The 16710-nt window shown below is 40.5% G+C and overlaps 2 protein-coding genes across 3 annotated transcripts; both read left to right on the top strand.

Annotated features, from left to right (window-relative positions):
- LOC110437198 lies at nucleotides 701–12503 on the top strand. The gene is made up of 15 exons (XM_021465550.1): nucleotides 701–740; nucleotides 1327–1854; nucleotides 2059–2152; nucleotides 9188–9332; nucleotides 9539–9812; nucleotides 9897–9999; nucleotides 10110–10337; nucleotides 10444–10576; nucleotides 10661–10815; nucleotides 10916–11330; nucleotides 11423–11478; nucleotides 11557–11620; nucleotides 11802–11896; nucleotides 11990–12056; nucleotides 12219–12503. Exons 1-14 carry the CDS (start codon nucleotides 701–703, stop codon nucleotides 12036–12038), a joined length of 2379 nt encoding a protein of 792 aa, XP_021321225.1. The 3' UTR covers nucleotides 12039–12056; nucleotides 12219–12503.
- LOC110437175 lies at nucleotides 13218–16117 on the top strand. 2 transcript variants are annotated; one of them, XM_021465514.1, is made up of 8 exons: nucleotides 13218–13492; nucleotides 13825–13877; nucleotides 13993–14277; nucleotides 14379–14447; nucleotides 14522–14937; nucleotides 15041–15565; nucleotides 15646–15724; nucleotides 15840–16117. In XM_021465514.1, exons 2-8 carry the CDS (start codon nucleotides 13850–13852, stop codon nucleotides 15851–15853), a joined length of 1416 nt encoding a protein of 471 aa, XP_021321189.1. In that variant the 5' UTR covers nucleotides 13218–13492; nucleotides 13825–13849; the 3' UTR covers nucleotides 15854–16117. The 2 variants fall into 2 exon arrangements, with proteins under 2 accessions (XP_021321189.1, XP_021321190.1); XM_021465515.1 differs by lacking the exon at nucleotides 15840–16117 and having other exon boundaries at nucleotides 15041–15149; nucleotides 15646–15725.

Below are 16710 nucleotides of genomic sequence, written 5' to 3'. Positions count from 1 at the left end.
GGGGTTGGCGATGGCAATGTGTGGGGTGATGTAGGTTCCCCACTCCGACAATAGGTCACCCGCTCCTCACAACAAATAGCTTGGCTGTTGTCCCTCTACATTGTCATCGGGGTTGGCCTGCTTGGTCGCATGCGCCAAATCCGTCTACTCCTCTTTGACCCATGCATGCTGCCATGCGATCGAGCCCGGTGTGGATGCCACAGCCATCGATGCGGGTCATGTCATCGTCATCGGAGTTGCTTGGCTGCTCGAGACAGATCTGGTCGCACCATCCTCAACTTGAAGTAGACCCCCTCCTGTGGTCCTACCACCTTCTTCGTGGCAGTCGCGCGGACATCCGACAATCTGCTCTAGTGACGACAAGGTGGGGGGGAGAGAGGTATGAGAGCAAGGCCAATAAGCTTGTCTAATAGCCAAGCCATATCATGTGTAAACTAGTTTTTGTAGACAATATATACAACAACCATGGCTCTTTACATATTCCAAAACTATTTTAATAGTGTGGGACCCGCCACTACCTCCCTCCATCTATGCTCTCATTGGCAAGTAGGACAGGACCACACATGCAACCCTCGCATGCAGCCTTGGAGCTTGTGACGAGCTGGTCGACAAATGCGTCGACCATCACCCTCTCTCTCCTATTTTCTCTCTCTTCTACATCAGACTTTGCTGAGTTGTCTTGGCTATTAGCCAAACTGACATGGCTTATTGTACCTGCTCTGAGAGGGCCAACGATAGGGGTGAGTAGTCCGACCATGTTGTCCCCTCAAGAGGATGAAGGGGGGCAAGTTTCGATTTATATCTGTGATCTCGAGAATATTTAGTTCGTGTACTTCACCCCGTTTCACATGACGATTCCTTATCTTTTTCCTTTCTTGGTTTTGAGACTGCAACTCTTTGACAACCTTTATAGTAGTAGGCTTCAAATGCAAAATATGACTTTTGAAGACAAAGATCAGTGTGTGTAGAGCTCTTGGGATGTCATATAATCACTTTTTTAAGGTGAGGAGTGAGGACACTTAATTCTTGATTGACTTATCTCGCCTTTTAAAGCGATCTTAAGTTCCCTTGATGATCAGCAATAGCGAAAGTGGACATGTATTTAACTCTACAAACTACGTTGGCTCCTAGATTAGAAGCGCTATCCACGTCTGTCTTTAAAACTCCGGTCGTTGGATCTTTTCTACCGACGGCTCCAGCTTTCTCCGTATCCTTCTGCTTATATCCGATTCTACATTACTGTTTGGCTTCTGGTTGATTCCTTTGCTGATTCAGGTTTTGGTCCCGCTTCTTTAGCTTCTGCGTAACCGTCGTTTCTTGTCGAAGCCCACTTCCCCGTCGCTTTAATTGTTGGGACACCTACCGGGGTCATTTTCGTCAAAGCAGCTTGTTGCCACGGTACTTTTCCTGGTTTCCTCCGTCCGTATTCTTCCGCGTCGCCGCTTCCTGCTTATTCTCGTGCGTCTCGCCGGGTTGCCCGCCGCTCCTCCCTGCTCTTTGTATTCCACGCCCGCCGCCCGGTTCCAGCGCTCGGTTCGTCCTGCGCGCGCCCGGCGGGGGACCCCGCCGGGTGTCCGCACCGTTGGGTCACCTCGAATTCAGCGATCCGTGTTCGCTGCAGGCGTCGCCAGGGGTGTGCGCCGCCGCTTCGTTGTCGCTGCGTCTGGTCGCCGGAGGTCCGCGCCGGTTTTCTGCCGCCATCGCTCCGTCCTCGCTGCACGCGCCTGGTACGGCTGTGCGCGGCCGCTTCGTCCTCGCTGCGTGTGCCCGCCGGGGGTCGGCGCCGGTTGTCTGCGACGTCCACCCAATCTGTTTGGGGCTGTCGTTGTGCCTTTGTTTTCCCTCCTCTGCCTTGTAAGACTCTTATCTTGTTTTTACATTCTTTCGATTCCGTTCGTCCTTTGTCGGTGGATTTGAGCCTGCTCCGTCCATTGTTCTTCCGTTTCTTTTCGTTGTTAGCGGGGTTAGTTTTAGTTACTCTACGTTTACCTTTGGTGTCTTTCTGCTTATGCATTCTAATGCTTTCCATTGGTTCACATTTTTTTTTTCTTATTGCAGGTTTTGTATTCGCGGTGTCCGCCTGTTTACACATTGGCTCCAACTGGGACTCAACCATAGTTCTTGTCGTTCTCTATTGTCTTGTTCAGTTCAGGTATATATTTCCCCCTATGTTTTAGATTTAGATTTTTTTGTTGCTATTTTACTCTGGGTTAACCCTATATGCTGTGTGACTAATATTGTTGTTTGGTTTTGCTTACGTCTTTTTTTTGGGGGGGTTTTCCCCTTTTTGGCCTCTCCCATGGCCCAAACAAAAAATATTAGCATCGTATTAGTTTTTTTAAGATTCTAAAATCCGATAGAGGTGGTTCGGAGAGTTTTCAGATTTTTTCCTTCTCTTTTCTCCCTAAAAACTACTTCCAAGGATCTAGGCCGTTCATTCTTCTTTGTTTGTCAAAATTGTGCCAGCCTTTGTTTTTCTTGATGTTCCTTTCTTAGTAGGCGTGGTGCAAGGGGGCGCTTGCTGCTTTCTATTGCAAAAAGGCAGGTCCATTTTCGGTTCAGAATGTTTGACGTACATATCTCCTACGTCGCTGTTCTTCAGCGCGTTGCAAATTGTTGCTGCCTTCCTTACATATCTACTATACATCAAATTCTTGACGACGGTACTTCCTTGTATGGGATTGAGGTGGAGTTACCTGGTTTAGGTTGTGAACTCAACTCACACAGGCTTTTCTTCTGGGCAAATTGTGGTCTGGAGCGCTCAGTGGCTTATGAGGCAGCTGCTCTGCAAGCGCTTGTAGCTTTGCAAGATAGATTTGGCTTTGTTATCTTGGACTACAGTGCGCATGGGTTGATGTTGTATAGAGCTCTAGCCCAGTATCTACTTCCTGTAGCTAATAGAGGTGTTGAATTGGCTAGGCTTGTAATAAACAGTTCAAACCAGGGAGTTCGATATGACTCCGCCTTGTTGGGTTCTGCACAGCAGTTGGTGCATGGGCTCAGTGCTATGCCCAGTGCTGCTTCCAATTTGTATGCTACCTGTTTTCAGCAATAAAATGTTTGTGTCTTCCATGTTTTTGCTGTATATCTGTGCATGTACTCTATTGAATTCTCAGTCATGTCCTATATTCTGCACATTCTGAGTTCATTACATTTGTCCTTTTATTTCATCCGCACCTTGGATGCCATGTGCTATTTTACGAACAAATGTATATAGTTATGTGGCTTACGCCTGTTCACAGTACGTACAAATATTTGACCAAGAAACATAGCGAAGGATTTTTTTTGTAGTTGTTATTCTTTTACAAGGACCTTGTCTATTTTGTTTGCTATTTGGAATTGTGGCGATGGCCTGTACAGTGGTCGATGCTTCTTTCTTTGTAAAAAGTTTTTTTGGGTTTCGTCTGTATTTTCGAATGTATGGATAGTTGGTTTATTTCTGTCCAATGTATGGATAGTTTGTTCACTTCTGTTGTGCTGTTTGTTGCTGAATATTCAGGGCTCGATGGACACTCCTCGCGTTTGTACGTATCATCTAGGCTCATTGTAATAGAGCAGCGTTGGTTTCCATTGTGTTTTCCTTTGTTTATGTATGTTAATTGTCTATATTTTAATCTAACAGGCTCTGCATCGGTGAACGCCACCACCTTTGCGGCAGACTATGTAGCCTTAGACCATGCAGGGAGCTGTATGTAATCTCCCGCAAATGTTGTACTATGCGTTCTTTCCGTTACTATGGTTCTTATGTCTCTATTAACAGTGTTATTACTAATTGTCAGCTTCAGCCTCAGTGCACATACATACTGCTGTGCCGGTATCTGTAGAACCGTCTTGTGAACGGATCAGTATGTAGCCTGCTTACGCTGGTTAATGCGTTTTGGTTCCCTTGTCTTGTACATTTAAAGGTAGTACTTACACTATTTACACTGATGTACTAACACAAAGGTCGTCCAGTGCTAGATCAGATTTTGATCCTACGACCTCTAGACACAAAAGAAGAAGACTTTTAGATCAACACCGTTTAGTTTGGGCAGGTAAGATTGTTGGTCATGTACGCCCTTTCAGGTCGTACACATTTTATCCTTTGTTCATCATCTGGTGCATAGCATTGCTTCTATGTACTGTAACAGCCAATTTTGTAAGACCATTTTCTTCATAATACAATAGGAGGCCCCTGGCACAGCAGCAATCATCTCACATGTGGCCAATTTGACGAAGCCTTTGTTTATGCTCTCAAAGGTATACACTCCTTCAATTTCTGTGTCTTTTTGGCCTTGTTCATGTCCTTACAATTCTTGCGCTCTTCCTGTTCTTTGCATACCTCGGTTGTCGTTGGTCATATGACAACCTGCCTTTCCTTGTTTTGTCCTCTATTCCTTCAACACAGTTTCATATCGACAAAGATCTTACTACGGAGCACCAGACTATGAATGCCCACACTGTCATGCGGTCTTTTGGCATGCTGAAAGAGTTGGCCACGATTCAGCCCAGCGTTCTCATAGAGTAGTGTACAACAATTGTTGTAGAGGCGGTAAGGTTGTTATACCACAGTTCCAGCCACGACCCGAACCATTGGCCTCATTGGCACGGTTTGATGGAGGTGTCATTTCCAATAAGTTTATGAAGAACATAAGACAGTACAATTGTCTTTTTTCATTCACGTCAATGGGGGCCAATATTGATCGAATGATGAATGATGGCCGTGGGCCCCCTATTTTCAAGATCTGTGGTCAGGTCCATCACCGGATTGGCTCCTTACTTCCTCAAGATGGAACTTCACCTAAATTTATTCAGCTATATGTCTATGACACTTCTAATGAGGTACAAAATAGAATGCAATGCCTATCACGTGATGATGAAAGGGGTACAGACCTAGATCCTTGCATAGTTCAGTCACTGATACGTATGCTTGATGATTATAATCCTCTAACACAGCAGTTCAGAATGGCTAGAGAAAGGTTGGTTGATCATGGTGATGAGGACTTTGTGGTTCGAATTGTTGCGCCTAGAGATGGGGATCCTCCTCAGTATAGCCTACCAACAGTTAATCAGTTAGCTATGCTTATTGTTGGTGGTTTTTCTCCAGAGTCTTTTGAACGTGACATCATCATTGAAACACGTTCAAACGAACTGAAACAAATATCAGCTCTCCATCCTGCTTTTATGGCTCTTCAGTATCCATTGTTGTTTCCATTTGGTGAGCGTGGCTTTCAGGCTGGAGTTTTGTATGCGGGTGTTAGACCAACTCAACAAAATTCGTACACAAAAGTCACGATGCAAGACTATTTTTGCTACATGTTTCATTATAGAAAGAATCAGCCAAATCCTTATCTCTGTTACGGTGCCCTATCCAGCCAGGCAAAGGTTGATGCACGTGCATGTGTCGATGAGAATAGACTATGGTATATAATGAAGCATCAGAAAGACATTAGAATGGAAAGTATTCAGGGTATCTGTGATGCTGTTAATAGAGGCTGCACTGAAGGTGCTGAGATGGGAAAGATGACAGTATTACCAGCATCACATACAGGAGGTCGACGGTACATGATACAAAACTATCATGATGGGATTGCCATTTGTCGAGAATATGGTCCTCCCGACTACTTTGTCACTTTCACATGTAATCCTAAGTGGTTTGAGATCAATGAGGCCATATTTGATGCTGGTCAGAAACCAAGTGATAGGTCTGACATCATTGTTCGAGTATTCAATATGAAGCTAGAGGAACTCTTGCACGATATCAAGGATGGTCGTGCTTTTGGACCATGCAACGCAGGTAGTATTCTTATATATATCTTTGTCATACTCCTCGCTATTAGAACATGAAGGTCTTACCTATCGTTGATAACCTTATCTATGTCAATTTCAATTGTTTGAATTTAAGTGTTGCACACCGTAGAATTCCAGAAACGAGGCCTCCCACATGCGCATATTATTTTATGGACTACAGCTGACACATCAGATCCAACTCCTACAATGATTGACTCATATGTTACTGCTGAGATACCTGATCCAAGAGATGACCCACTTGGTTATGCTCTTGTTGCTGAGCACATGATTCATGGGCCTTGTGGGTCACACAATCCAGTTTGCCCTTGCATGAAGGCTGGGAGATGTTCCAAACATTTTCCAAAACTATATCATCAAGAGACTTCAGTAAATTCTGACGGATTTGCCATGTACAGACGCCGTGAGAGTAGTCTTTATATTGAAAAAGGAGGTCTGCATATGGACAATAGATGGGTTGTTCCATACAATATGAGTCTTCTTAAGAAATACCAGGCTCATATTAATGTTGAATGGTGCAACAAAAGCACTTTCATCAAATATTTATTCAAGTATGTGACAAAGGGTGCTGATTGTAGTAAGGTTTATCTTGAAAGAGTAAGAAGAGCAGAGTCCGCCCCTTATGATACAGATACAAACACAATTAATGAAGTTAGGGAATATCTTGATTGTCACTACATTTGTGAGCAAGATGCCTGTTGGCGAATATTGGGTTATGATATTCATAGACACCATCCGGCTGTTGAAAGAATGCCTGTACATCTACCTAATGAAAATTTCATTACATTTAGTGCTAGAGCTAGAATGGATAGAGTTGTTTCCGAGGAATTTTTAAGGAAAACTATGCTAACAGAATGGTTCACATGCAATCAGTTGAACCCTGATGCTCGGGTCCTTACATACTCACAGTTTCCTTCAAGGTGGAAATGGGAACACAAAAATCGAGTTTGGGAAAGGCGTCACCGTCAGCAAGGAAAAATTGGTCGTTTACATTATGTTCATCCTTCTGGAGGGGAACGGTATTATTTAAGAATGTTGTTGCTCATTGTCAAAGGTGCTGTTAGCTACCAAGACCTTAGATTTCATAACCATATACATCATTCAACTTTTAAAGAAGCATGTAGATCCCGTGGTCTTCTTGGGGATGACCGAGAGTGGTATGATGCTTTTGATGAAGCTGCGGGTTGGGCTACCTCAGCCCAACTACGTAAGCTCTTTGTTACCATGATAGTCTTCTGCCAGGTTGGGGATGAAAATGCTTTCTTTGAGAAAGTATGGCAACTGTTGGCTGATGATATCCAATACCAATTTAGAGATATTATTGGTGATCCTAACTATCAAATGCCTGAAGCTAATGCAAGAGACTATCTTCTAGAAGAACTGGCTTCCATATTTGTGCAGAATGGGAGAAACATAAGGGAATTTAACCTACCTGAGAAAACAGGAGATTCATACTCTGCATCATACAACCGGTTGATTGATGAGGAACTTTCATATGCTCCTGATCCTTTAGTGGACATGGATAACCCTACTGTTACTCTCAACACTGATCAAACACATGCATTTACCACCATAGTGGACAGGGTCATGAAGAATGAACCAAGATTTTTTTTTGTTTCTGGGTATGGAGGAACTGGTAAGACCTATCTGTGGAATCGTATCGTTATTTACCTAAGAGCACAGCAGAGAATTGTCCTAACTGTTGCGTCTTTGGGAGTCGCGTCGCTGCTTTTACCAGGAGGCCGCACGGCACACTCTAGATTTAAGATTCCATGTGACCTAGATGACACCTCAGTGTGTGACATTAGAAGAGGAACAATGCTTTCTGAATTGATTGAAGAAACATCTTTGATTATTTGGGATGAGGCTCTGATGACCGATAAAAGAGCTTTTGAGGCTCTCGATCGAAGTCTTCGTGATATACAATCCATGCATTGTTCACAAGCTGCTAATATCCCCTTTGGTGGAAAGGTTGTGGTACTGGGTGGTGACTTGAGACAAATTCTCCCTGTTGTAGAAGCAGGAAGCAGATCTCAGATTATCGATTCTGCTATAGTTAAATCTCGACTTTGGTCAGAGGTACAGATTCTCAGTTTAACTCAGAATATGCGGCTCTCTTGTTCTTCATCAAATGTAGATTACCAGAGACAAGTTGCTGAGTTTAGTAAATGGGTGCTCGATATTGGGGAAGGAAAGGTCGATTCAGTTGCAAGGGAAGGTGAATCTGAACCTTCATGGATCGAGATACCTGAAGATATACTTTTGAGGACAGAAGGTGACAAGTTATCTTGTATAGTTAATGCTACTTACCCAAACTTCATAACAGATTACAAAAATACAGCGTACCTCAGTCAGAGAGCTATATTAACACCAACAAATGAGCAAACTGATGCCATCAATGATTATATGGTTTCCTTACTGCCAGACATGGAAAAAGAATATCTTAGCTCAGATAGTATTGCCAAATCTATTGGGCCCCATGAGGCATATGACCTATTGTATCCACTGGAATTTTTAAATTCACTTAATGGAAATAATTTTCCACAGCATCGCCTCATACTTAAAAAGGGTACTCCAGTCATGCTTCTTCGTAATCTTAACCAATCTGATGGTCTTTGCAATGGTACTAGATTGGTCATAGTTTCTTTAGGAGATATGGTGATAGAAGCTAAAATAATAACTGGAAAATTCTGTGGAAAAAAGGTCCTCATCCCAAGAATTACTCTGACTTTGAAGACCAACAAATGGCCATTTGTACTTGAAAGACGTCAATACCCAATAAAGGTCTGCTATGCAATGACAATCAATAAAAGCCAGGGGCAAACACTATCAGCTGTGGGCGTTTATCTTAAAAAACCTGTTTTCTCGCATGGTCAGCTCTATGTTGCTGTGTCACGCGTGACAAAAAAGGATGGACTAAAGATTCTAATAGAGGATGAACAAGGAGGCTGCACCAACAAAACAAGAAATGTTGTGTACAAAGAGGTCCTAGCATATTTGCCAACGACACATTAGAGTCAGCAAGTTACCACTACAATCTTCTGTTTCTTAGTACCGTCATGGCTATTTGGGCTTTTGATATTATTCTCGTAGATGTGATTAGCCATGGTGTTAGTAGTTACAATGTATAGGTATTTGATCTTGCATGACTCTATGGCCTGCTTCTGAATAGTTTGAGCCTCCATATATGTACAGTTCCATATATAAAGAAGCATTCGCATGTTTGATGGACACAGAAATGTAAACTGTGTTTTGTTCTATACTGTGTGTTTCTTTTGTAATAATTTTGTTCTACAAAGAAGCCATACTGTTTATATTTTACTGTATATCATTTAAACGCTCATAGGTTTTTATACTATAGGTTCAAACCTGACTTCTTCGATGTCTACATAATCTGTAGAATGCAGACCAGCTACCTAGGAAAGTTGGAGAAGGGTCGCCCAAAAGGCTTTGTTTGTGTTCGTGTTCTGAGGAAATGGACAGTTAGAGAAAACATGGGTCAGAGAACGCCGCTGTACGTTGGCTTGGTCCTAGCAGATGCAAGGGTAAGATTTTGTCATATATTATTGCGTTTTGTTAACAATTGTGTCCATTTAAACACAGTAATACTGTTGCACATGTGTTTCCAAGAACCATTTATCAGCACATGATATAAAGTTAGTAGTTAAACAAGTAAAAAAAGAAAACAAGGGAACAGAGTATTGTGCATGTTATAAATTTTTAAAATAATACCATTTTTCTCTCTGCACAGGGAGATACTATGTATGCTGAGATTCCCCAAGAAATTATCCAAACATTGGATTCTCTTATACAGGTGGACAACACTTATGTGATTAGTAAATTCAGAGTAAATCCTGCAAAGGCATGTTACAAACCCTTCAGTGCTCATCTGATGATTGAATTCACAGAGTTTACATCCATCAAATTAGCCGAGAATCCACCAAAAACATTTCCAAAATATGTATACGCTCTAACCCCTTTTGACAAAATTGTGCCTGCACAAGGAGCGGTTCCTATCTTGACAGGTGAGCTCCTGCATGTTGCCCTCATGGTTCTTTATCAGTGTATAGCAGCTGATTCTTATTCTATGGTTTCCATCTTGTTCTCAGATGTCCTGGGTTATATTACAAAATACACTTCTGCAACAACTATAACCCCAAAAGGAAAAGAAAGAGCAAGCATCCTTAGAGAAGTGTTCATAAAGGATATGAGGTATGAAAAAATAAAAAAGACAAGTAACAAATCTTCAGATATACACCAGATTATGTTCCCTATGTATTGTAAATGTGATTTCACAGTAGTTATATACTTTCTTTGTGCAGCGACGATGAGCTCAAAATAACGCTTTGGGGTGACCATGCCATAAACTTCAATGTCGATCATCTGAACACTGCAGAAGATCCCAAACCAGTTATAGCTCTCTTTGTTGGTTTCATACCAAGAAAATGGCACTCACATTACGCACAGAATAAACCGTACCTTAGTGGAAGCAGTGGCTGTGACTACTATCTAAATCCAGACATTCAGGAGGCTTTACCATTTTATAATAGGTAAGCAGTACATGGAACAATTCCAATTTCTAATCGTATGCTTAACAATAGTAGCATCATAAAAAAGATTAATCCTTACATTATATATTTGGTCACAACTAAATAGATTCAGGGGTGAAACGATGTACATAGAGCGACCACCTCCATCTGAAGACAACCTTCGTGCACAGCCAGAGGACACTCCACTAGCACTGAAAACGATTGCTGAATTAGATAGTATAGACCCATACGAATTTCCGGTATGATTTACATGACCCATTCATTAAGCTTTCTTTTGGTCTCATACCCTGGGGTTTCTTACAGCTTTGTTTAACATGTTTCAGGATGAAGGTTACAAATGCATAGTGACAATCACAAATATTCCAGACAATATTAGTTGGTGGTACATGACATGCAAACCGTGTAAGAAAAGAATGGATCCACAGGCTGCTGGTGGATATAGGTGTCCAAAATGTTATGGCACAAATGCTTTGCCTAGGTAAGAAACAACTACATAGGTGTTACAAAACACCCTCTTGTTATATTCCAGAATTTTGACAACCATGAGGTTCACAAACTTTTGCCTTACAAATACACAGGTATTTACTAAACTTCTTTGCAAGGGACGAAACAGCAGAAGCAAGTTTCTTTGCATACGATGAGGTGGCTAAGTTAATGGTTCTCAAAGATTGTGATCTAATTTTAAACCCTTTGAAATTGGCGTCTGGGTTGCCGCAGCCACTACAGTCCATTATTTCCAAGAAATTCACCTTGTCCATTAACCTCACGGAGGACTCATTCAGCAGTAGATCAAAAAGACAATACCTGGTGAAGCATATCTTGGAAAGATCAGATAAGCGTCATTCTCCACTGTACCTTGCTGGATCTGCAACCACCACACAGTGTACTACAGTTATGTGCACTACCTCTACACATGAACGCACTCCACCACAAATAACGAACACTCCAAAGGCTCACCAACAAGTTTTTGAGATTGCTCAGGATAGCCAATTAGTATGTTAAACATATACATTTTCCCCTCTCTATTTATCAATTTCTATACGACTATATACCTAGCACACTCATTTTCACGCTTTTGTTTACAGACGCCTGCCCCAGTCATTGATCAAGACAAAACACCTACTAAAGATCATACCAATGAGTAAGATATAATTATATAGAACAACTAATAATCTTTGTATCCATGTACCACTTACATCCTCTTTTTAATATCTACCAGATCAACGGTGCCTCCAACAAATACCCGGAAAAGGCTATTTGGAGAACATAAGCAACCTGAAAAGGTAACACTGTTACCAGATCCTAATTTGTGTTTGTAAAACCCGTACTCAAATTTATGTTTTGCTTTAACTGTATACAGACTGTACTTCCAAACAACTGACAAAATTGTTACCCTTCTTAACATATGCCTCTAAAAACTATACATTATCTCTGATTGTTTACATCGCCCTTCCATTGACTCAGGAGACTAGAGGTGATGAAAACTTGGATGAAGAAACAGTGTCTGAAGACAACCTTGTTGGTCTAACCGATCCACCACCTGCACCAAAAACAAAAAGGTAGGAATCTGGAACAAAAGACCATAAAAAGCCAAGAAAGCAATCTAATAATAGCACACAAATTTAACAACTGACAAATGTATGCACTAGCAGGTCCAGAAATAAGCCCCTGAAGCAGCAGGCGTCTTCTGATCAGGTCTAAATGAAGAAATCAGGACAGGTGAACATTGCATTCTTCAACTATGCTTTTAACATTTATTATTAGTAAGATAAATATTTGTAGCAACATTTTTTTTATACACGCCATGTCCTCAACTTTTGCACTTATATGAAAACTTTATATATTTACCAAAACTTTGCCTAAGACCCTTATACATTTCAGGTGATACGTATTCACGATCAGTCGACAACAACCTTTTGTGCAACATGATGCCTATGGTCTTTAAGAGCGTGTTGCTTTATATTTACAACACAGGACTCTACCTAGGCTCAGCTATTCCCACCTAGCAGTTTTATTTTAGTTTTTACCACGTTCCTTGTATATTGGTTCCTCAGAATGCTGGTATCTCAACAAATGTTGCTACTATGTAGTTATTTACCTGTCACCAGTGTTTATCTGGTTAACTATTTACTCATCTACAAAAACTACTTGCACTCCTGCTACCAATGTCTTCTACATAAAAGCGAGTGGTTTTTACCATGTTCCTTCTATATTGGTTGCTCAAAATGCTGGTATCTCAACAAATATTGCTACTATGTAGTTAATTACCTGTCACCAGTGTCGACCTGGTTAACTATCTACTCATCTACAAAAACTGCCTACACTCCTGTTACCAATGCCTTCTACATAAAAGCGAGTATAATGGTAGTATTTTGTTAACTATTTACCCGTCTACAAAAACTACCTGCGCCACTCTTACTGATGTCTTGTACATGAAACTGATGTCTTCTACATGATACTGAATATGTTCGTGCTATCGGTCATGTCAGCAACTCAACGCCCTTATTATCATAATTCTGTTGGCTTCGACCCTTGAGTAATAGATATTGACTATAACAAAACAAATTAGGGACACACCTCACAGACATAAAAAACAATCGGGTTATAGCATTAAGCCTAACCCAGGGCAAACACCCAGAAAGAGGAAAAAGGATAAGGCCAGCAATGGACCTTAACTATAAGAAAATAAATCCAAAACACAGGTCACAAACGTAAAAAACGATCGGGCTGCACCGTTAGGCCCAACATAGTGAAGCCACCAAAAAAGGCAAAAAAAAAGGCAAACCAAGCCCACAAAGCACCACAGTTTCAGCCCAGTTTACTGCTCCTGTACATATACACTCAGTACTTCCGATCACCACGAGCCGACGGGCTGCTACTCCAAACTACAGGGGCACCGAATCGGCACCCGACTTCTTCCCAGCAACGCTTCGTCCCAACTAAGTATCGCGTCACCGAGCTCCATCAAAACCTAGACAACCCTATTTCTTCCACCCCACCATATCCTTGTGTTAGCGCCGTCGATAGGTACGCAAGAATCGGCAGCGGCGGACGACGACCGCACCACGGCTATCTCACCCTACGACTGCTCCCCAGTGCAGCGGCCTTCAACTCAGACAGCGTATCGGCAAGCTCCCTCATCCATGGAACCCTAGGTTTTTCTCTCTCTTTTTCTCAATCTGTCTTCATCCACTGATTATTGCAATTATTCTATTAGCTTTTCCTAAGTTATAATCAACACCAAATTGTAATCACTGCCCCCATATATCTATCACATCAATTTCAGATATCGACCTATCGGCCACACCAGTTTTCCTACCAAATATTAGTCACATATCAATTAGAACTAACTGTTTATTAACTAAATACACATGTCATATTAACATCTTAGTAAACAAAATAAAACCTATTCCTATAAAAATTTGACACTAATATCTTCATACTAATCACATACTTAATATTGACATTATTTTACATAACACTGCAGATCAATTACCCGCACAGTGAAAACCATGATGGAAATACCAGGAATCAATGAAGGTACATATTATCACTCTTGTTAGTTATTACTTTTTAGTTGCACTTTCCATTACATTTTTTTCTTACAATCTTTAGTTAAAATAGAGGAAAAATAATTTCACAGCTCATGTTTCAGAAACATACTGGCAGTATGCCATCATCGCAAGACCAACAAATACATACAGGGAAGAACCAAGACAGGTCTCCAAAGAAATTGTAGAGACAATAAGAAACCAGTTGGGCTTTTACATGACTACCTCTGATATAACATATAGGCCACCAAATTTTATCATCTATTTGCAAAATTCTCACCTACAGCGACAAACAGTGAGCGCATCGCCTCTACAAACAAGAAACTTCCGCCTCAAAATCGTGCCATGGTCAAAACAGTACGAATTAACTCAGCTACCTTGGATAACAGGTACAGTTGCAATGAAATACTATACTATCACCATGTTTTTTAAGTTTTGCTTACAAAATGTCTCACCTTTATCTATCTTTGGCGCATATCGAATCAAGCAGATGATCTAAAAATCAATATTGATCCACTCACAATACTTCCTGTACCATCAGCGTTGAGAACACACCCAGGTAAATAATGTACTACCTCTTTGCTTATGAACAGGCACTACAAATTATGGATCTAACTATGATATCCATTTTAGGAAACCAGGCTCTCAAGGATAATTATGCTAGCATGATAGACACAGCCTACGAACTGAAGTCACCAGACTACAGCTACTTGCTAATTTCAGAACTCCGAGACTTCTACTACCAAAAGTTCAAAATCTTGAAGATATGCAGATATAAAACTATTCAGTTACAACAAATGCTACAAGAGTTCCTACAGCAGTTCCTCAACCAAGCTACCGCCATCCGCACCATTATTCAAGTTGCTGCAAATAATAGCCTGGATGGTACATATATATATATCTGTCACTTTGCTGAGCATCTAAGTAATGCTGCAAACCACGCCTATAGAAATTACAGCATTATAGATGGCCACATCAACTTAGTCAAGGCACAACCAGAAGAACCTATGAACCTAACTGGTTTCAATAAGATTCCACCGCTGCATGAGGTATGATTTTTTTACACAACAAAATATATACTACTCATACAATATTACTCATATAAATCAAGTATATCAACTGCTTCAACTAACAGTAACATAAACCATGCAGATACCAGTCCCACCATCATATGTTACCCGGCTAAAAGTCATATATACTGCGACTACAAAAGCAGCATATAAAGCACAGAGTGCCATTACAACCATCGAAACATCGACAGGTCAGTTTGAAGCATTCGTGCGTACACAAAACTTGACATACAAGTATAATGAACTTCCTCACAAAACTCCAGCATCCATTGAAACACTTGCTATCTGTTACACCCTAAAGCAAATCACAAATGTTCTGGGATATCAAATAGTCGACCTCAACTACCCAATCCTAAAAAGACTGGTTAATGACATCAACAACCTCAGCGTATACATGAGCCTACTACAATGTTGTGTGTCATATGTCAGAGAAGACATAGTTCCAATATATGAAAGTTTCGGCCATTTACACAACGAATACAGTTTGGCATCCGACGGAATAAACAACATCATGCACTTACATGATGCTGTAACTAAGCTTGATAATGTCATGACAGCTTATTACAATAGTATTATAAGTTCAGCCGATGACTTCACAGACTCAAAGGTAACCCAAAAAAAACACATTAATAACACCTATATTTAACAAATTATTAAAACATAATACACAATTTTTTCTATATACAGATTCGGTTTCTTTGCACACATTTGGATATGGAATCACCGAATGCTATCCCCAGTCGATGGCTTCGAGCTGACATACCAGGTAACTTTCAAATTTTGGATCTACTACTGACTTATGTACGTAGTCAACACCCATGACAACAGCTGTACCAACAATTTTCGTACAACCATGATTAACAGTCAATACCCTACTACAGGAGCTCTAGCATAAGGAATGAAGACTTCGTCAGCCTAATAAGGACATATGCCGACATCATGCACTCATATTTCATATCTGTTTAATAGCCCTCGACATAGGAACACATTTAGCAAATCCTCGTGCCACAGGATTCACCCTAGCTGTTCCGTTAGCCTACGCAATGCAGTGTTTGTACAAAGTTTGTAATATATAGCACAGCCTTATAAGTACGATCCTTGTGCTTGTAAGAACCAACTAATATTACTCACATCATGTGTAATATAATCTATCCAGACTTCAATAAATATGTTTATATAACAGTTTTGATTCATCTTATAGGTTTATTCCACTGCAAAAGCAGCGGCACCGCTCGTTTTTAAAAATATATACCAAATGTACCGCTATGTTTCGCCGTTGTAAAAAATTAATCTAAAAAATTGTTTAACATACTGGGAGAACTATGTATAAACTCACATAAACAATACTGCAACACATTCGTCCTCATACCATCTACTTCATTGGTCAAATTCAGTGGCAAAAAAAAATATTACGGATAACAGCCTTAAAAAACCAAATAAACGCCAAAACAAGAAAAACTAAACTATATTGTACCAAATTTGTAAAAAAAATCCTACAACTCATTATATCAAACTAATAACATTACATTTCTCATAAAATATCTTTTAGTAGCGTTCATATTTTATGCCACAAATATTGCCACTTTTTGGTATAAAGCTAATTAAGCCTATACAAATTTCAATGCCAGACAAAGCAAATTTTATACATTTTTTTACAAACTAAATAACGAATGAACGAGAGAGAAACATTTAAAAGTTTTACAAAATTTGTACAAAAAAAATAACAAATTTTTTTAAACAAACCAATACCAT

Source organism: Sorghum bicolor, chromosome 7 (assembly GCF_000003195.3).
Source record: "Sorghum bicolor cultivar BTx623 chromosome 7, Sorghum_bicolor_NCBIv3, whole genome shotgun sequence".
NCBI classification, from domain to species: Eukaryota; Viridiplantae; Streptophyta; class Magnoliopsida; order Poales; family Poaceae; genus Sorghum; species Sorghum bicolor.
The sequence above is the reverse complement of the archived record's forward strand: the minus strand, read 5'-3'. Positions and strand labels throughout refer to the sequence as shown.

Bases quoted from the DNA above. Each gene is read 5' to 3' on its own strand.
- LOC110437175 (XM_021465514.1), top strand. From the start codon at position 13,850: ATGATGGAAATACCAGGAATCAATGAAG. The intron at 14,278-14,378 runs GTACAGTTGCAA...CGAATCAAGCAG, and splicing joins TCAGCTACCTTGGATAACAG to ATGATCTAAAAATCAATATT. The intron at 14,448-14,521 runs GTAAATAATGTA...TATCCATTTTAG, and splicing joins AGCGTTGAGAACACACCCAG to GAAACCAGGCTCTCAAGGAT.
- LOC110437198 (XM_021465550.1), top strand. From the start codon at position 701: ATGGCTTATTGTACCTGCTCTGAGAGGGCCAACGATAGGG. The intron at 1,855-2,058 runs GTAAGACTCTTA...TTCTTATTGCAG, and splicing joins TGTTTTCCCTCCTCTGCCTT to GTTTTGTATTCGCGGTGTCC. The intron at 11,621-11,801 runs GTAACACTGTTA...CCATTGACTCAG, and splicing joins AACATAAGCAACCTGAAAAG to GAGACTAGAGGTGATGAAAA.